The sequence below is a fragment of the Trichosurus vulpecula genome, chromosome 2 (assembly GCF_011100635.1).
Source record: "Trichosurus vulpecula isolate mTriVul1 chromosome 2, mTriVul1.pri, whole genome shotgun sequence".
Taxonomy (NCBI): Eukaryota; Metazoa; Chordata; class Mammalia; order Diprotodontia; family Phalangeridae; genus Trichosurus; species Trichosurus vulpecula.
The window spans coordinates 210,225,837-210,242,113 of record NC_050574.1 but is presented as its reverse complement, the minus strand read 5'-3'; the positions used below and the strand labels follow the sequence as shown (position 1 = coordinate 210,242,113).

General features: G+C 37.7%; 1 protein-coding gene across 1 annotated transcript in view; it reads right to left on the bottom strand.

The window, feature by feature from the left end:
- TANC1 (tetratricopeptide repeat, ankyrin repeat and coiled-coil containing 1) overlaps positions 1 to 16,277 on the bottom strand; it is a 271,214-nt gene that overhangs the window by 92,139 nt on the left and 162,798 nt on the right. Inside the window, exon 6 of the mRNA XM_036743222.1 lies at positions 15,639 to 15,825. Coding sequence (XP_036599117.1) covers positions 15,639 to 15,825 — 187 coding nt within the window. The remainder of the gene's footprint in view (positions 1 to 15,638; positions 15,826 to 16,277) is intronic.

Here is a 16,277-nt window from a genome sequence, read left to right as displayed (position 1 = left end):
AAATAAATCTCAGGGTCTCCAACATATGCTATCAGAACTCCTGCCTGCTCATTCCAAGATCTTTCTTGCTCATACACTCGTTTGAATGTCCTATTCCACAAAATACTCTAAATGCCTCCACAGGATTTGACCTTGACCAGTACAGCCCATACTTCTCCCTCTACCACACGTCACACTGCACTTACAGAGCTCAGCAGCACTTGTTTTCTAATTATTTCTAATTTGCTAGTTTTGTCTTCCTGATTAAACCGTGACAATATTTTTTTCTTTATTTTTTTAATAATTAAGATTTTTTATTTTTAGTTTACAACGCTCAGTTCCACATAATTTTGAGTTCCAGATTTTCTCCTCCCCACCCTTCCCCTGTCCCTCCCCAAGACGACATGGAATCCGATATATCTTCTACATATAACTTCACATTGAACTTATTTACACAATAGTCAAGTTGTAAAGAAGAATTATGACCAATGGAATGAATCAGGAGAAAGAAGAAACAAAACCAAAAAAACAAAAACAAAAACAAACAAAAGAAAAAAAAACAAAGGAAAAACAAAAAAAAGGAGAGCAAACAGTAGGCCTCAATCTGCATTCATACTTTATAGTTCTTTCTCTGGATGCAGATAGCTCTCTCCATCATGAGTCCTTTGGAGTTGTCCTTGTACCTTGCATTGCTGAGAAGAGAAAAGTCTATTATGGTTGGTCATCACAGAATCCATATATCTGTGGTTGTGTATAATATTCTCCTGGTTCTGCTCTGCTCACTCAGCATTATATCGTGTAGGTTTTTTCATGTTATTATAAAGTCCGTATCATCCCCATTTCTTATTGCACAATAGTATTCCATTGCCTTCACATACCACAACTTGTTCAGCCACTCCCCAATTGATGGGCATCCCCCTGATTTCCAATTCTTTGCTACTACAAATAGAGCTGTGATCTCTTTGGGATACAACCCTAGAAGCAGTATTGCTGGATCAAAGGGTATGAACATTTTTACAGCCCTTTGGCCATAATTCCAAATTGCCTTTCAGAATGGCTGGATAGCTTCACAACTCCACCAGCAATGTAACAGTGTTCCAATTTTCCCACATCCTCTCCAGCATTTATCATTTTCCTGTTTTGTCATTTTAGCCAATCTGACAGGAGAGATGTGGTACCCAAGAGTTGTTTTGACTTGCATTTCTCTAATCAGTAGTGATTTTGAGCCTTTTTTCATATTCCTATAGATATTTTTAATTTCTTCCTCTGAAAACTGTCTGTTCATATCCTTTGACCATTTCTCAACTGGGGAAAGCAGAGTTAACATAATAAAAATGACAATTTTACCTAAATTAATTTATTTATTCAGTGCCACACCAGTTGAACTACCAAAAAATTATTTTACAGAGCTCGATAAAACAATAACAAAATTCATCTGGAAGAATAAGAGGTCTAAAATATCTAGAGTATTAATGAAAAGAAATGCTAGGGAAGGTGGCCTAGACTACCAGATGTTAAACTGTACTATAAAGCAGCAGTCATCAAAACTACGTGGTACTGGCTAAGAAACAGAGCCGTGGATACACAAGATGTAGTAGTCAACAACTATAGCAATCTACTCTTTGATAAACCCAAAGAATCTGGCTTCTGGGCTAAGAATTCACTATTTCACAAAAACTGCTGGGAAAACTGGAAAATGGTAGGACAGAAACTGGGCATAGACCAATATCTTACACCATATACCAAAATAAAGTCAAAATGGGATTATGATTTAGGAATAAAGGCTGACACAATAAGCAATTTGGGAAAGCAAGGAATAGTTTACCTATCAGATTTATGGGAAAGCAAAGAATTCATGATACAACATGAAATAGAGAGCATTACAAAATGCAAAATAGATAATTTTGATTATGTTACATTGAAATGTTTTTGTACAGAAAAAGCAAATGCAACAAAGATTAGGAGGGAAGCAGAAAATTGGGAGAAAATCTTTACCAGCAGTGTCTCTGATAAAGGCCTCATCTCTAAAATATACACGGAACTGAGTCAAATTTATAGGAAAACTGTGACAATATTGACGATAATGATGATAGCAATAATAATTGCTGTTGTTCAGTCATGTTCTACTCTTTGTGACCCCATTTGGGGTTTTCTTGGCAAAGATACTAGAGCAGTTTGCCATTTCTTTCTTCGGCTCATTTTAAAGAAAGGGAAACTGAGGAAAACAAGGTTAAGTGACTTGCCCAGGGTCACAGAGCTAGTACATGTCTTGAGGCTAGATTTGAACTCATGTCTTCCTGACTGCAGGCCCAGGACTCCATCCACTCTATCTAGCTGCCCGGCCATATTGATGGCTGGCATTTGTGTAGTATTTTAAGGTTTACAAAGCACTTCACATAGATATACTATCTGTTTGATCCTCATAACAACCCTATAAGGCAGATGCTGTTAGCATACAAAGAAAGTGACTTTACCAGGATTACATACCTAGTAACTGTCTGAAACAGAATTCAAACTGAAGCTTTCCTAATTACAAGCCCACACCATCCACTCTATCATGCTGCCTTCTCTGTGAGAGGATGGAAAATAGAGACCATGTCCTGTGTCCCCAAAGTGGCTGAGAGTATATTTAATAAATACATGCTGGCTGATTTTTGGCTTAAGAAAACCAAACTACTAATCTCACCTCTTCAGTAGTTCTTCATCCCAAGTCTTCAAACAGGGTTTTATCAAAATGAAGCCTCAGAATCTCCATGAAGCCAAACAATTAAAGGACCATAAATTCAGAGAAGGAAGGAACCTCAGAGGTCCCCGAATCCAATCAACTCATTATATATCAAGAAACTGAGGCCCAGGAAGACTTAGCTATTTGTACAAGGCCAACTGGTTTTGAGTCATGGGAAACCCATCCAATGTAATACAACTAATTCTTACCCAACTGGCCAATCATTATTTCTTCAAGTCTTAACTTCACTGCACATCTAAATTTACACAGGGGTTGCCAAAGCTGAGCTTTTGATAACAATGCTATTGCATTAAAGTCACCCGAACTTCACTGTATTGGTAAGAATTTTTTAACGGACCTCTGACCTATGTAACTCACAAGGTTGGAAGGAAAACACTTTATAAAGCATGATATTAGTGAGTTTTTGTTATTACTATCCTTGTCAGGTGATAAATGTAACACATGTGACACTATTATCATTTAAACCACCTATTAGTATTTTTTATTTTTAGTTTTTTAGTTTTCCCCAATTACATGTAAAAACTATTTTTTTAACATTCTTTAAAAAAAAAACTTTTTTGAGTTCCAGATTCTCTCCCTTCTTCTCACCAGTATTTTTTAGAAAATATTATAGACTTAGGAATTCCTATGTTATCTCAAATGTGATAATGTATATAAAATGTCTTTTAAACCTTAAAGTGATACGTAAATGCTTATTGTTACAATTTTGTTAATGTTGATATTTTAAAATTTGCAAGTTAGGTGTCTGGAGATATGGGGATCTTTTTCCCGATGAAATTAGTCATAAAGAATGCTGAGGTACCCAAGGTCAGCCCAAAGAAGCATATTTAATCAATAACAAAGCTTAAAATAGTACCATACTAAAGTACTATAGAACTATTAAAAATTCACAACTATTCACTATTCACAATTATGTTTTTCTGAGAAAACCTATCCTGATTTCTGACTTGCGGCTCTATATGAGAACAAGGACCCCCATCAATTCCTTCCCCTTTTGATATTATACATAGCAGAAGTTCCCCAGAATCAGGAGGGAAAATTGGGCTGGGGGTCTTAGATTCTAATAAGAGTTCCTAGGAAAGGTCAGGGATATGGAAAAGGGAATGCCAGGTGATGGGTACAAGAAGAAGAAGCAGTAACAGTCTGCATCTTGTCTAAGCAAAAGAACCCAGGAAAATGGGGGAAACAGGGATAGGAAAAATGGAAGAGGATATTCACCTGATTCTGCAGTGGCCAAGAAGGAAGTGGTCCCAGAAGTTGTTGTGATAAGAAGGTTATGTGTGGTGGCTGCAATGGTGAGATGAGTCTTTAGAGAGGACAATAATTTATGAGGACTGAATGGTTATAAGTCAGATGTTGGTAAATTTGTGATTCCCAGGGGTGGCTAAGAACACAGCAGCCTCATCATTCCTTTACCCCAATACTGAGATAGGTAAAGTGAAACATATTCCTAATTCTATAAGGTTCAGTATTAACCAGGACCTGAGACAGAATGGAGATGGACAGGGCACACGAGAAGTTTCATAGTCATATGCCCTTCCCAGAGGAGATGACCCGCTGAGATTACCCCCACCTCACAAATGTTGCTCCCTTACCGAATAATACTACGTCCAACTTGTCTGGTTTGAAAATTGGTCACTACGTTCTGAAATCAAATAATGCAGTGAATAAGCAGAAATACATAGAACTACTTGGCCCTGATAAAATGCAAATGTCTGAAGTTTCCCTATGCAGCCTAAAAAACACATCTAACAGAAGTCTGTGGAGGCCTAAAAAGATGGTTTGTGCTGCTGCTGGCATTGGTGAATAGCTGCTTCCAAAGATTTGTGGGTTTACTTCAGACAAAGAGAGACTCAAATACCAAATAAAACAATACTCAGGGAAAAAATTAAATAGAGTACCATGTTACCATGATCCCAGACAAACAAAGCTTTTGTGATTATAAAAGAACTTAAATCTTAAATCACTGGCTGCTCTCTGGAGAATGGATGTCATTTCAGTGGAATGTAAGCTGCTTGAGGGCAAATTGCTTTGTTTTTGTATCAGACCAGCACTTAACGTACTGCCTTACACACTGAGTTCTAAAAGCCTATGGTACTATGCTATATCTCTAAAACCAGGACAAATTTCTGTCTAAATCAATAAAGGAAGCTAGAATGTAACAGACAAATATACATGTAGGTGTACATACGTGTGTACAGATACATACGTGTGCATGCATACTATCATTGTCATCCAGACTTGGTTCCTTTTAGAAAGGATTACCTTTAGAGGATGTATATAGGCAGTTTTCAGAGGAAGAAAATATCCATATGAAGAAATCTAAATCATCAATAATTAGAGAAATACAAATTTAAACAACTCTGAGGTACTATCACATATCCATCAGATTGACAAAGATGTCAAAAAAAGAAAATGACAAATGCTGGAGGGGCTGGGGAAGAATAAGTACATTAATGCACTGGTCATAGAACTGTGAGCTAGTCCAGCCATTCTGGAAGAAATTTAGAATCATGTCTCAAAAACTCCTAAACTGTATATATCTTTTGACCCAGAAATATTCCAAAGGTCTATAGGTCTAAACCCCTAAAAGACAGAAGAGGAAAAGGACCCAAGTGTACAAAAATATCTATAGCAGCTCTTTCTGTGGTAGCAAAGAATTGGAAACTGAGGGGATGCCCATCAATTGGGAATGTCTGAACAAGTCACAGCATATGAAGGTGATGGAATACTACTGTGCTATAAGAAATGATAAAGGTGATAGTTTCAGAGAAATCTGGGAAAACTTATATTGAATGACACAAAGTGTAGTGAACAGAACCATTTATATAAGTATAACACCGTAAAGACAAGCAACTCCGAAAGACTTAGAAACCCTGATCAACATAGTAACAAGCACAACTCCAGAGGAGGACTGAAGAAGAAATGTGTCACCTACCTCCAGATAGAGAAATAATGAACTCAGTAAAGACTGAGACTTTGGGAGATTGGGGGGAAGAGAGATGGCTGATGCAAGAATTTGTTTTGCTTGACTATACATGTTTGTAACAGGTATTTTTTTTCTTGTTTCTTCAATTGGGGTAGTAGGGAATAATGATCTGAAAATGTTCACAACCTTGCTTTACCTCAGCCAACCTTCCTGCCAGTCCACTACATTTAACAATCTAACCTATATATGTCATAACAATACTGAATTTTAGTCTGTTTAGTGTCATTCACAAGTTAAATGTATTAGTTTTGACTCTGAAGGTTAGCTATGTCTTAGGTTTCCTCTTCGTCCAGCACGGTTTAGTTAAGTACACAAGTACACCATAAATGTTTTTAAAGAGCTAGAAGGGTCTTTAAATGTCTTCTAACCTAAACCTCTCATTTTACAAATGGCTGTATCTGGGGCTCAGAGTTTAAAAGTCACACAGGCAGTAAGTAAATAAAGGGGGCACCTTTAGCTCGACAGATAATGTCTAAAGAAGATTAGAAAAGATCCAGGAGGAAAGACAAAAGTCTGAGTGACAGGACATAACCCTAATATCCTCTCAAACATAACAGAAGGTATCCCCACCTGGCTTTCCCCTTCTTACATGAAGAACAGTTCACACTGACATGCTATACTTTGGATTCCTATAAGAGTGACGGGAGGAAAAAACTCCACATATGAAACTGCCATGTGTTCAATCAGATCAGCCAAAAATGCCCTGCTGTTCCCCCTCTCCTTATCCTTGCCTCTGCCCCATCCCCTCAAAAAAGAACTAAACCATTATCTCACCTGAAACTCCAGCTTTGAATTCTGCCTCTCCTCCCGGCCCCGTAAAATGAATGCTCCACCCAGACACTCTATCTATTTCACACACTTACCACTTACATCCTCTCCTCGTGCCCCCCCCCCACTTATTTCACTTACTCCACCTACAAAGCACAAAATATCAGCAGTGATCAAAAGTTACCCCTAAATGTGGACGATTTAGATTTTTTAAGAAAATGTTTTCTCCCTTTTTAATTGCCCATGGAAACAGCGAGGCACCTTGGCCTCGTTAGTCCTGTTGAACACTTGGCCATTTCCCATGTACTGTTCTAACCCCCTGCCTTCCCTTCCCCTCCCCTCCCCTGCAGGCAGTTTCGAAGGGGAGCCTGTGCTTCCAAATGTGATAGGTTGTGGCACCAGATTTCCCACTAGACACAAGCACATTACACAACTCATGCCTTGCTACAACTTGCAGTAAGCCTAGGAATGGGCATGATGAATCAATACAGCATTCATCAAGTCAGTTTTGTTTTGGAAACAATTTAAAGGAATGGTTGGAGAGAGGGGAGGGGCCTATCATACAGAATGGTAGAGGGAAAGATTCTCTCTTACACCTTCCCCTACTCTATTCATCTACACCCTCCAACTCACCTCCAATGTTTGAGGCTACCCACAAATTCTATGGATTTTTTTAAGAAAACAAGTTGTTTAACAAGTAGCAATTCAGCAGTGATTGAAGTACCCAAGTAAAATGCTTGACAACATAGTTTCTGAAGTACTCAAAAGATTCATGGCTCACTGCAGAGAAGCACTGGGGAGAAACAGGAGGCATAAATATTAATTGGTATTATTATGAATTATTATCATTACCACTATTATCAGCCTGCAATGTACATGTTCCTTCACAGACAACGGTCATGACTGAATGTAAAACAAGTCTCACAAGTGCCACAGGACAAAACACACCTTCTGATCCCTTCACGAGCAAGTACTCTTGGTAAGCACAGCACCCACGTAACTGACTGTACAGGTCATCAAAGGCAGCTGTTGCTCTCTGTGGTTCAAAACTAATACAAGAAATCACCTACATAATTGGTTAAAATTCTTGCAGAAAATCTCCTTCCATAACAAATGGGAAGTGGGGAAACAATCCTCCTGTAATTAAAAATTATTATAAAATCACATAGCTAAGACAGTATAGTGAAAACAAAATTGATTTGGTACACTGCAAAGCATCATTATGATCTCAACTTTAAACGCATCTGAATTTGGTAGAAGGCATGGCACACCACACATCATCATCCATCTAGCTAGCTAGCTAGCTAACATCTATCTATCTCCACTACTTTGATGAGCAAAATGAGTATACCAAAAAAAAAACCAAACAGAATAAAACTCGCATAATCTGTGTTTGTACCTCCACATCTGTGCTTTATGCCTCTCAACAAGCAAAAGCCTGAAACCCAGCAGAAAAGAGGACCAAGGATACTTATAAAATCTCTCACACCTGACAATCACAAAATAAAGTCTATTGAAGAGAAAAATCAAGAGGAAAACAAACTGCAAATTATCACTCTTAATGCCCAAAGCAACTGAGAAGGAAAAAGAAAATGTCCCAATTCTGGTCGTTCCCAGGAGGACACTAAACAAGAACATCAACGCCATCTACTATAACACTGGCCACTTTTGCAGAAAACATTAAGAGGCATGCCACCACCAAAAAATTTACTCTTCCCTTCCAACTTCAAACTAAGGAAAGAAAACAGGTAAATGGAGGCACTCACAGCAAAATAAAAAGGAAAGTCAAGCCAAGAACCTAAGCTCCAAATTACCCTCTTCAGGCTCTGGGCACCTTCAGGCTGATGGTGACATGGTCTTCTGCAAAGCTAGTGCTTAGAATCCCAGCTCAGTTGCACAAAACACCCAACTCATGCAGCCAGACACACCTGCTCTATGTTGACATTGACTTCCCCAAGTTGGAAAAAGGCAGTCACCTCCCACTGAGATGCACCTGACTCCTTTCTCCTCCTCCTTTCACTGAAGCTTTCATAACTCCACTAAGCTATTTCATACAATGGATTCTTAGGAAAAGACAAACTATGAAAAATCTCCTTCCCTGATTGTAATCCTGTTCATCTCTAGACCATTCCTCATTTCCCCTTCCCAATGAAACTGTTTTTATTAAATAGAAACCTTTATTTTATCTAGCTAGGAAAATTTAGTAGGATTTGTCTGCTCCTATGCCCTTAACTACCTTTATCATTTTTTTGCCTTGGGTTGGGAAATAACCTTCTTCAGGTGATAAGTTTTGGGGTTTGTTTTTTCTAATTCTCCATCTGGAATTCTAGAGACTATGAATATAAATATTTTCAACATTACTCTTTTAAAAGCTAAATTCATTTTTCTTACACAGGCCTATGTAAGTTCTATATATATATTTGTGCTGGTCCATGTCATAGGGGATGTTCTACATCAAAGACAAATAAAACAGATCACTGATGTTCTCCAGATGTTCCTGTGAGTAGATAACACTGTACTGATTACACAACACAATAAGATTCATGGATATGCAAGAGACTGGTTTAGTCATCTACACTTTAAAAACAAACTGGATACATACACACACAGCCACATCCCCTTTTTGGAGCAATACTCAGATTTGATTTGGAAATTGTGTAGCACTTTTTAAAATGTATTCCACACTTTCTATTTAATATTTCCCTGGTTACATGGAAAAATTTTAACATTTTTAAAAAAAATTTGAGTTTGAAATTCTCTCCCTTCTTCCCTCCTCTGTCCCCCCCTTCCCCCCATTGAGAAGGCAAGCAATTCAATGTAGGTCAGACATGGTAAGTATATTCCTAGATTAGTCATGTTGTGAAAGAAAAGTAAGAGAAAGAGAGAAAGGAAGGAAGGAAGGAAGGAAGGAAGGAAGGAAGGAAGGAAGGAAGGAAGGAAGGAAGGAAGGAAGGAGACAGAGAGGGAGGGAATGGAAAAAAGAAAGAAAGTTTTAAAAAGTAAGCTACTATCTGAATTCAGACTCCATCAGTTCTTTCTCTGGAAGTAGATAGCATTTTCTATCATAAGTCCTGCAGAACTGCCTTGGATCATGATATTGCTGAAAATAGTTAAGTCATTCACAATTAATCATCATACAATATTGCTCCTGCTGCATTAAATGTTCTACTGGTTCTTGTGTAGCACTTTCAGCGATACTTGTGAGCCACTTGCTAGTACAGAATTCCTTTTTCACAAAACCCAATATTATCTCCATGAAGCCCTATGGAAGTTACTCAGGTAACACCACAATCTCAGAAAAATCAGAGGTAACCCAGAAATTCAATGGAAATACAAAAGATAGGTGTAAGTAGGCTATGATGAACCATGACTCTAGTGTGGGACGTGGTATAAGAGACATCATCAACGAACTATATGACTAGAAAAGAAGATGGGACAGTCATGTTTGTTAAAGAAGAAGTTAATGAATAGAGACACCAAATGTACTGGTACCCATCGAACTATTAATAGAACCCAATGAATGCATCCATGTGTCGGATAATTCCTTCATGAAAGATTTACAGAAAGACACGGACAAGAATCACAAAAGACAAAGAGGTGCAGAGGAATTTCAATCTGTACCAGTAGAGAGAGGACACACACCAATATGATCATGCATCCATCAAAGTATTCACGTATGCTTATTTCCATACATTATCTATACATATACACATTTTACATGATTCTTACTGATTTGTGAAATGATGAAAAAGAGAAATACTCGAAGGAGTATCTTATTTTTAAGAACATGTATTCTTAAACAGGGAAAAATTACTTTGTATAAAGGAAATTTCTTTTGAGACAATTTATTTAAATAGCTACCATAAAATGTTTGGGTTCAGCTGGGTGTAACATTTCAAGGCTTTAATATGGCATACTTAAAAATATCAGGCCCTCATTGTGGGTAATGCCAATAATTTTAGATATCAAAAGAGTTAAAGACTGTAAAAAGTATACATAAGGCATTTGTTTAATTTTATCCAGCTTAGACTGTATTTCTTCATGACAGAATTATTACATTTCTAAAGACATTTATGTCAGAAGAACTGGGGCCTTCTGAAATATGATAAACTAGGATTCCCCTCTGGTTAAAATAATAAAGTTGCGGGGTGGGGAAGAGTTCTGAAACTCAAGTCTGTCCATAGTGAAAGAATGGCAGTTTTCCAAGAAAGTATTTCACTGGCCCTTAGCCCAGGCTTTCTCCTATTGAGTTTGCTCCTAAAGACAAAAATCTGTTCTACCTCCATTAAGTCAAACTCAGTCTAAGATCAGAGTCTGGCTACTGTATTTAAGGTTCCAAGAGACAGATAGTCTAGGGAAATAGCAGCACTGATTTTCCATCCTAGAGTTTTCTGGCCCAGAATAATTGAGATGAAATAGAAAAACACAATGGAAATCATCTTAAATTGTAAGGTAGAACATGCAATATTTTTATAATTAAGATTTTTTATTTTTAGTTCATACTGCTCAGTTCCACATAATTTTGAGTTCCAGACTTTCTTCTCCTCCTCCCCAAGATGGCATGGAATTTGATGTATCTTCTACATATAACTTCACATCGAACTTATTTACACAATAGTCAAGTTGTAAAGAAGAATTATGACCAATGGCATAGATCAGGAGAAAGAAAAAACAAACAAAAAACAAAAACAAACAAAAGAGAAAAAAACCAAAGGGAAAACAAAAAAAAAAGGAGAGCAAACAGCATGCTTCAATCTGCATTCAGACTCTATAGTTCTTTCTCTGGATGTAGATAGCTCTCTCCATCATGAGTCCTTTGGAGTTGTCCTTGCACCTTGCATTGCTGAAAAGAGCAAAGTCTATTAGGGCTGGTCATCACAGAATCCATATATCTGTGGTTGTGTATAATGTTCTCCTGGTTCTGCTCTGCTCACTCAGCATTATATCATGTAGGTTTTTCCATGTTATTATGAAGTCCATATCATCCCCATTCCTTACCGCACAATAGTATTCCACTACCTTCATATACCACAACTTGTTCAGCCATTCCCCAATTGATGGGCATCCCCTTGATTTCCAATTCTTTGCTACTACAAAAAAGGCCACTATAAATATTTTTGTACATATGGGTCCTTTTCCCACTTGTGTGATCTCTTTGGGATACAACCCTAGAAGTGGTATTGCTGGGTAGACTATGCAATTTTCAAGGGCATGGGTTAATATTGTTTTAAACCCCTCCCTCCCAAATGTGATCCTTATAACGTAAGCTGAATGCTGCTCAAACTGTGAATGGAGTCATAAATGACAAAAATCACTATCCCCATTGAAATTAGTTTAACATTTAGTATGTTATCGACCAGGCAGCTTCAAGAGAACAAATCCTCCTCAACACTCCCATCTTCTTTCTCCCCTTTCCTTTCCCTCCCTCTCCCTCATTCTGATGCCTCTGTTCTATCAGTTAATAAGATGTAAAATTTGGTACCATGGGAAAATTATCTCCAACACTGTATTCTTCTTGCTCCTTCCCCATCCACTAACTGTACACAGTTTGCAATATAGGTCAGTCCTGGTTTATTTAGCTTCTAAAACAAGTTTTAATCAGTCCAAATCAAAAGAAGCCTCCATCTTCCAAAAAAAAAGAGGAAAAAATATATTAAGTTCTATTTGGCAGGATTACTTGGTGTTTCAGGGAACATGATATAGGCAAAAGGACGCTGGACTTTGTTTCAAGAAACCTAGGTTCTACAAGCTGTGGTATTGACTGTGCTGGAATATTACTGTGTTATATGAAATGACAAGCAGGATGATTTTAGAAAAACCTGAAAAGACTTACATGAAATGATGCAGTGAGCAGAGCCAGGAGAACATTGTATACAGTAATTAGCAATACTGTACAATGAAGAACTGTGAAAGACTCAGCTGTTCTCAATACAATGATCCAAGACAATCCCAAAGGACTCATGATGAAGCATGCTATCTGCCTCCAGAAAAAGAACTGATAGTCTGAATACAGACTGAAGCATGCTGTTTTTCTTTTTCTTTTTCTTCGAGTCTTCTTGTACAAAATGACAAATATGGAAACGTTTTACATGACTGCACATGTATAAACTATATCATACTGCTCAGGGAGGGAGAAGGGGAAGGAAAAATAGAATTTGGAACTCAAAACTCTTTTTAAAATGTTAAAGATTGTTTTAACATATAACAGGGGGAATAAAATATTTTTTTAAAGTTAAAAAGAAACCTAGGTTCCAGTCCCAGCTCTTCTATTTACTAGCTGTGTGACGTTGGATAATTTAATTTCTCCAAGACTCAATTTCATCTGTGCAATGAAGTGGTTAATAGACTTATGGTTCTTAAAATGTGGTCCCAGAACCCCTGGGGAGTCTCCAAGAACTTTTCAGGGGTCCATAAGGTCAAAACTACTTTACAATAGTTTAAGTGGCTTTGATTTCTAACACTATAAATATCGATAGACATGATCCAAATAAACAAAAACTCTCTGAGAGGATCTTTAGTCATTTCTCAGAGTGTAAAGGGATCCTGAAACCAAATGAGAAACTGCTGTACTACTAAAAAGTTTCTAAGGTTATTTCCAAACCTAAAACTGTCTCATTTTTTTTTGAGTACTTAATGCTACCCCTACCCCTACCCCCACAGGATTGGATGGAAATTGTCTAACTTTTTATCTATGGTTACATTAAGAAGGCACAATGTCCACAAAAAAGGAAAAGAGCAGCTGTAAATAATCTGAAGTTTGACATTCAACTTTTAACTACACTTGGCAGTTCAAGGACAAAGAGATATGAAAGGATTCCCTCCAAACTAAGTATATGAAATTGTCTATTTCAAAATTCTTCATGACTTCTTTCTAAGCCACATTTAGCCCAGTGCCTAGCACACAGTAGGCACTTACTCAATGGCTTGTGGTTTTACTGACCAAACAAAACAGACTGTAAACTTCTTCTGGCCAGAGAATGTTACGATTATCTTTGTATTTCCCTTAGTGCCTAGGATTGGTATTGGAATGGAACCCTGATAAAGTGAGTAACAGGTTGAAAGATCAGGATTAGGACAACCATTGTTAGATTGAACCAGGAGACATAATATCTCTTTCCCTTTCTGTTCTCAGAACAAAAGACCAGCTACAGAGTTACTATGTTTCTCAATCCTCTATCATCACAATTCAGAAAAAGAATTAAAAACTGTAATGTGGGACAACTTGAACAAAGTGGCTGAACAATCAGGAATGATCCCTGAAGGAGATGAGATTTCAGAAGAGTTCTGAATGGGGTAAAGAAAGTAACGTGGCAGACATGGTGGAAGTAGGAAAGGCTTGTACCTGGTGAAAATCCTGGAAGGAAGCTGAACAAGTGTGAGAACCAACGAGATGTTGAGAAGCCTTGTTTACTAAACAGCAGCTGGGAAGAAAGGGGGCACTCAGAGAATATGATTGGGGAAGGGACTTGAAGCCAGGCTGAACAGCTTAAATTTGCCACAAAGTCCAATGGCTCCACTGACAATTTTGATCCAAGTGAGAGCCAGGTGGAAGTCTGCCCTTCATAAGCTGGGTAACTAATTCAAAGATGTTTATGAGATGCACCAACAACAACCACTACACATTCCCAGAAATTTTAACCACCAACTCTGAGTTAACCTTCTATAATTTTACACAATAAAGAATGAGCAAGATTGAATATCTGATTTCCAAATAGCACTTGAAAGGGAAAATTCATTTAAAGGGTTTTTTTTAAAGTTTAAATTGCTATTCCTTTACATTCAGGGGGTTTCAAATTCATAATGAAACAAGTTTTCAGAAATACTGAGGAAAGGCACTGACCTGCCTGGAACAGTACTGTTATTAAAATTGTAAAATACAAAAACTGGAAGATACCCTATAGATTAATTAGTCTAATCAGAAACAGGCAGCTACTGTAGTGGAGTACTGGATAGAGCATATGACTTCAGAGTAAGAAAGAGTTCCGATATTGACTCAGATGCTTACTATCCTGGGAAAGTCAATGAACTGCTTTCAGTCTCAGTTTCCCCATCTGTAAAATGGGAATGACAACAGCACCTACCTCCTAGATGTGTCATGAGGGTTGCAAACCTTAGGGCACTATATTATTAGTATTATTATTTCTAGATTAGGAAACTGGAAGTCCAGGGAAGTTAAAAAAAATTTCCCATAATCACACAACTAGCCAGTGGTCAAGTCTGGGCTGAGACCTAATCTAAAACTATTCTTACCCCTAGTTTCTTTGGGGTTTTTTTGGTTTATTTATTTTCAGAAATGCTTAGCTTCTAAATGAAGGATAGGTCTCAATACAACAGACTCTGAAGGGTTTTCAGGTTCCTTTCTTATAGTGTAATTTTGATGCATGAAATGCTATTTGACGTAAGTGGGGACACCAGCTGAGGCTCAGAAGTCTTCTTGTTATATAATGCTTTCACTGGATGTCAGAATGGGATTTCATATATCCCAAAAGAAACCAGTGAAGAGTACAGAAGATGAAGATTGACTAAAACCTCATGGGTTATATCTGATCTGTGAAATTTTATAAAGCCAGAAAGGAGATGCAGTATACCAAGGAAGACAAAGACGAGGAACTCTTCTGTAGACCACACATGGAACACAGTTTGCAAAGAAAAGAGGGAAGGCAAACTTTTTCTCTTGTTAAACAGTGCAATCATTGAGGGAGGGAGATAGGAAGAGAGGAAGGAAGGGAGGGAGGAAGGAAAGAAAGGGAAAAAGAGAGAGGCAGGAAGGAATGAAGGAAGGGAGGGGGGAGAGGGAGAGAGAGGAAGGAAGGAAGGAAGGAAGGAAGGAAGAAAGAGAGAGAGAGGGAAAAAAAGAAAGGAAGAGGGAGGGAAGAAAGAAAGAAAGAAAAAAATAAAGAAAGAAAGAAAGAAAGAAAGAGAGAAAGAAAGAAAGGAAGGGGGAGGGAAGACAGACAGACAGAAAGAAAGAAAGAAAGAAAGAAAGAAAGAAAGAAAGAAAGAAAGAAAGAAAGAAAGAAAGAAAGAGAGAGAAAGGAAAAGAAAGAACGAAGGAAGGAAGAAAGGAAGGAAGGCCCACTTCTTTATAGAGTGTCTGGATAATTCCTTGGCTAATGTGCATGAAACCATTACAACACCATAGATTAAGCTTCTTACCTATAATCCCACTGTCCTTGCTTTCCAGTGTGGAACTAGGACTGCTAATGGTCCCACAGGGACTTTTGGTGGCAGCCGTCTTGCTGACACAGCTATTCAAGGTTGAGCAGGGACTGTCGGTGCTAGGTGATGTTGTACTGCTCGTTAGTGTAGAGCAAGGACTGATTCCTTGGCTAGGAGCTGTACACTGCAAGATAATGGAATGAACAGTTAGCATCATAAACCATGCTTCCTTTTTTTCTTTTTAACTCGAGTTAATGAAACTAAAATAAATCAATCAAAGATCATTTCCACAAAGACAAAGCTTTTAAAATCTGGGAGGTAAACATATAAATGTGCAGTCTTTAAATCTTTCAGATTTTAAAGGCTAGATCTGTTTTTTTCTGTTGTTTTCTTTTTGTTGCTTTTTCATATTGCCTTAAAAGGAAGAGGTTTGGAAAGAGTTTCATGGAAATTCAATATTTGTGAATAAAACCACCACAAAGATTTGCTTTTGTTTAGACATTTTACAGAAGGCAGGATGGCTGTTTGACCTCTGTAATGAAATTCTGGGAACTCTGTTTTTGGGGATTTTTATGTTGGGGTTTTTTTAAATGTTTCACTAACACTGCAATCTGCATTCTATTCTTCAAGATTTAT